Source organism: Morone saxatilis, unplaced genomic scaffold, assembly GCF_004916995.1.
Source record: "Morone saxatilis isolate NCDOM2014 unplaced genomic scaffold, NCSU_SB_2.0 Contig12, whole genome shotgun sequence".
Classification (NCBI taxonomy): domain Eukaryota; kingdom Metazoa; phylum Chordata; class Actinopteri; family Moronidae; genus Morone; species Morone saxatilis.
Genome location: NW_023339674.1, coordinates 16,304,967 through 16,309,575, shown reverse-complemented (window position 1 = coordinate 16,309,575; position 4,609 = coordinate 16,304,967). Strand labels below are relative to the sequence as shown.

Below are 4,609 nucleotides of genomic sequence, written 5' to 3'. Positions count from 1 at the left end.
TGCAGATAGGGTGATAGAAGAGGGGATGCGTTGTATCAGCAGATGAGTGTGTGACAATGGAGGCATTGGCAGAGAGCGGGGAAGAAAAAAGAGAGACAATTTCTGATGGAAGACTTCCCCCCGTCTCCAAATCTGGTTAGAAAGCTCATTAAGCTCTTAGGCTCAAAGGTTGCTCTCTCTCTCTCTCTCTTTGCACGGCTGCCATGTTGTTTGTTTGCTGTCTGTTGCAGTCACTAACAATCCTTGAAACTGTACTAAATATGACATTGACTGATACAAAGTGCTGTAGGAGAGGGGGAGAGGGAGAGGGTGCAAGAGTTCATGAATTACACAAGCTCATATATTGCTGAAGAGTTTCACTAGAAGAGAGTCACTAATGCTACAGTAGGTGGTCACAGTGTGACTCCTTTTACTTAAATGTGTTTATGTATTGGTTTATTTAAATGAATGCCGTTAATGTTCCATAGTGTGAAGGGCAGTTTTCATCAGTTGCCCCTATAAAGGTGTTCATTATATGGATGTACTGTACAGGTATTTACAGAAATGTGATGTCATAGATTTTACTCACCACTTCATATTTTCACGTAAACCTCACAGTTATGCAAATAAGTACCGGGCATCCTCCCATACACTGATTGTATACACAAACACACTCAAGCCCTTAGCATCCCCGGAGGCCTAAGGTGCTGCAGTTTGTCCATGATTTGGAGCTCTTAGTGCTGCTAATCTAGTCAAGGTGCCATTAGCACCTCAACCTGACAGCCATTAAGAAGCTGCTCAGCTGGCTGCTACCCACTGGAGACACTTTAATGGCCTTTATGTGGATTTGAGTTAGATTATGAGGCATTGTTGGACATTGTCATGCTGAACAATAGAGGATTACTTTACATTACTGTATTTACTTTGGAAATGTCCCCTTTAGATGATTGCAATGACCCTGACATACTACCACATTTTAAAATTTGTTTTAATTTTACTGTTTGGTTCGACTCTTTTTGCAGTACATGGGCTGCATTGAAGTACTGAAGTCAATGCGCTCCCTGGACTTCAACACGCGGACTCAGGTGACAAGGTAAGCTTGTAACTATCTCTAGTGGTAGTGGTGGTGAGTCAGGAGAATTTGATTCACAATGTATAGGATTAAGTGAAGAATCAGTCACGATGAAATCAAATTAGCAGTGGTGTGTCAATTGTGGGCTATTACTTAGAGTACGAGTGGTTAGATTTTCTAAAGAAGATAAAGAAATATGGTTTAGGGAAATGTAGAGACACATTCTTGTTTCATTGACAGCAACACAATTTTGAAGTTATAGTCCATTTCTTCAAACAAGGCTAAAAAATTTCAATCAAAACTAAAGTCACAAGGTTTTGCACAATAGCAGCATTAAAGTGCCTTGTGTCCCAGTTAAGAGACAAACAAAACTACTGTACACGTGCTCAGTAGCATGACAGGTCATGATATGTTTATGTATGAAACTATACCTCTGGGTCTTAGTATGTCCGTGTCAGTGTGTTTTTATGCCCCGCATGTGATGTTATTGTTATAAATGCAGGGTTCTTTGCAATCCTCGGCCTCATGGGGGAAGTGCACTCTCCCCACTCCCTCCTTGTCTCTCACCCTCCTCTCTCTCCTCCACAATCGATGAGCAGTAATCGGAGCCCACCGTGCATCCAAGGCTTAAGTGCAGGGGGAGGCGGCAGCAGAGATGGAGTGATAGAGAGGCAGATCTATTATTGATGATGTTTGCTAATGACTGTGGAAAGCTGCAGTGGTCCCCATGAACGCACCCTGCTGGATAATGTCTGCGGTTGTAACATCTTGGGGGGGTGGGGGTTTAAAACAAAACAGCAAAACAAAACATTAGCAAAGGGAGAAACCATACAGAGCATGAGCTGACTACATCAGGTTATCTTGTAGTAGTAGTGCATTGGTGATGTTTTGTTGACTATATAGTCACTTTTCAGTGTGCTTGCCCTTAGTTGAATCCAAATTTTCCACTGATGCTAACGACACAGAGGTTTTTGATTTTTTGAGGAACATGGGACAGACCATCTGTCCCACATGGCCAAAAATCAATGACAATTAATCTAACCAACTTTACAGGATATTTCTCTCTATGTTAATTGTTGCTGGGTGGATTTCAAAAGCAGCACACTAAAGTCAGAGCCTTTATTATGCATCCATAGCTGGCCTTTTTTTTTAGCTTGCTGACTTGTACACAACTCAATTTAGTCCTGGAAAACCACAACAAAACATCCAGTGCTTGTCAGAATTTCAAAAATGTACTTCAGCTCAACAGTACTCCCTGTGTCACGGTGTTAAACAGCAACACCAGTGATAATGAGGCCCAGCATTTTATTGCAGGGAAGATACCAAGGCTGCAGACAAAAACAACAACAACAGCCCATCTCTCTTCCTCCTCCTCCTCCTCCTCCTCCTCCTCTTCCTCCTCCTCCTCCCTCTGCCCTCTCATCAGCATGAGTCATTCAAACATTGTGGTGTTTTTTCAAAAATCCCTGAGAAGACCTTTACTCGAGATGGGGCCCGGGACGCTGCTTTTTAAATATTTACGAGCTACTTGATAGGGGCAGCTGGGTTCTTGACTGCTGTCCCCGCTGTCCCCTGGCAGTGAGAGCGCGAGCTGCAACCTGAAATCCACATTATGCCTCACTCCCGCCATCAGACACACAGGGGACAGAAGCTTTAAACGACCATTAGGCAGCCGTTCCCAGGAGTTATGGCAGCTTCACTGCAAAGTGGTAACAAATCTGCAGAGAGAATTGCCCTGTAGAAAATAAATGTGAATAATGATGCCCTAAAGAACCAGTAGAAGATGTGGAACTGCACAGACCTTTGACACGTTATTTTGGCTCAAAATATAGTGTTTCTTCCTCCCCTAATTCTAATTAGTGTTGTCTAAGTCCTTGAACATCAGTGGCAAGAACTAGATTAGTACTTGTGAACAGACCTGCTGAAAACCTTTTCTTGACCTGTGAACTGTGTCGGGTTTGTGACCTTTGACTTCAGCCTGAGGGAGGGAACACAAAGCTTCTGTTCATGTTTAACCTCTGTTTTTTTTTCCATCATGGTGATTTCAGCAGTTTTTTGTAACCTTGAACACCAGTTTAACATTTCAAACTTTTAATCTCAGTTATTATAGGGTTAGGGTTAGGGTTATAGTATACTGTTATAGTACAGTTATAATATATGTTGTTTGTATAACTGGAGTCTTGTAACAAAAATAATTTCCCCCTGGGATTATTAAAGTATTTCTGATTCTGATTCTGATTCTGAGTTATACACCCTAAATTGTTGTCACTGGACCGGTATTGATTCCCTCCAGACATGTAAAGACATACTCGGAACAGAAAATCCTTAAAATAGCATCTACTCCCTCTGCCTCATTAAATTCCAGAATCTATGAATACGCTAATTTTGTTAATTTTTAGTGTCAGGTTTTCCTGCTGGACACAAGATGTCTCCTACCTCACTGTAAAATTCTCAGTGTATGTGCACTGGTGGCTTCAAGTTTCTGCATCACACTCATATAAGTTACATACTGGAACAGGACTGACTCACTAATTATTTGTGATGTAACAAATCAGGCTTGTAGGCCCCGCCCCTTAAAATCAGATATTCAATGAGCACATAGAAACTTTCCACTTTCAGAAGATGAATGTGGAAACATCCTTCTAGTGTCAAACTCTGCGCAAACATCATTCTGCACAGTGAAGCTCAAACATCACACTTTAGGAACAAGAAGAAAAATATATTTTTGAGTGGAGGGGTACTTTAATATTTGGGTACACAGTAAACAGGAATCCACATAATTTTTAGAATAATGAATGTGTCCTTGTAGCCATTTCAATCAGTGGCCAGTGTGTCAAGTCAAGTTTATTTATAGCCCAGAATCACAAATCACAATTGCCTCAAGGTGCTTTACAATCTTTAAAGAATACAACATCCTCTAAGACCCTTCATTTGGTTAAGAAACCCCCGCCCCCCAACCCCAACCAAAAAAACCTCTTTTAACAGGGACAAAAGGAAGAAACCTCAAGAAGAGAACCACAAAGGGAGCCGTCTCCCAAGATGGACAGACATGCAATAGTGTACAGAATAGTTCAAAAATCATTATACAAATTATTAGGACAAAATAGAGATATACACGAAGAGTTCGGATCCAGGAGGATGTTGAGCAGGTAGGACCTGAGCCACACTACTTCCTCTCCAGCATGGTGAACTGGAAAGAAGACAGGTCACACAAACACTGAAGTGGCAGCACAGCATTTACACAAATAGGATGGACAGATGACAGTGTCCACTATAGTCTGACCTTTGACCTTTCTTCATTCCCCTAATTAGGGAAGCCATCAACAGGCTGTGTGAAGCAGTGCCAGGCGGAAAGGGAGCTTGGAGGAAGAAGGTTAATACAAACTTTAATCTTACTGTGCATGTCTCAATGTACTGTTGTTACTAAATACTAAACTGGAGAACTATATTTACCACACAGATGAGTACAGAGGTTGTGTCAGTGTGACACTCACTTTGGTACATATGACGCCTCGTGGAATACTCTGAATATTTTGTCTCTCATATCAAATACAGTAA

General features: G+C 41.5%; 1 protein-coding gene across 1 annotated transcript in view; it reads left to right on the top strand.

Annotated features, from left to right (window-relative positions):
* The window catches only part of shc2 (SHC (Src homology 2 domain containing) transforming protein 2), a gene marked incomplete in the record, with an annotated part of 14,158 nt that overhangs the window by 3,359 nt on the left and 6,190 nt on the right, over positions 1-4,609 (top strand). The window contains 2 exon segments of the mRNA XM_035654008.1: positions 1,002-1,072; positions 4,364-4,424. Coding sequence (XP_035509901.1) covers positions 1,002-1,072; positions 4,364-4,424 — 132 coding nt within the window.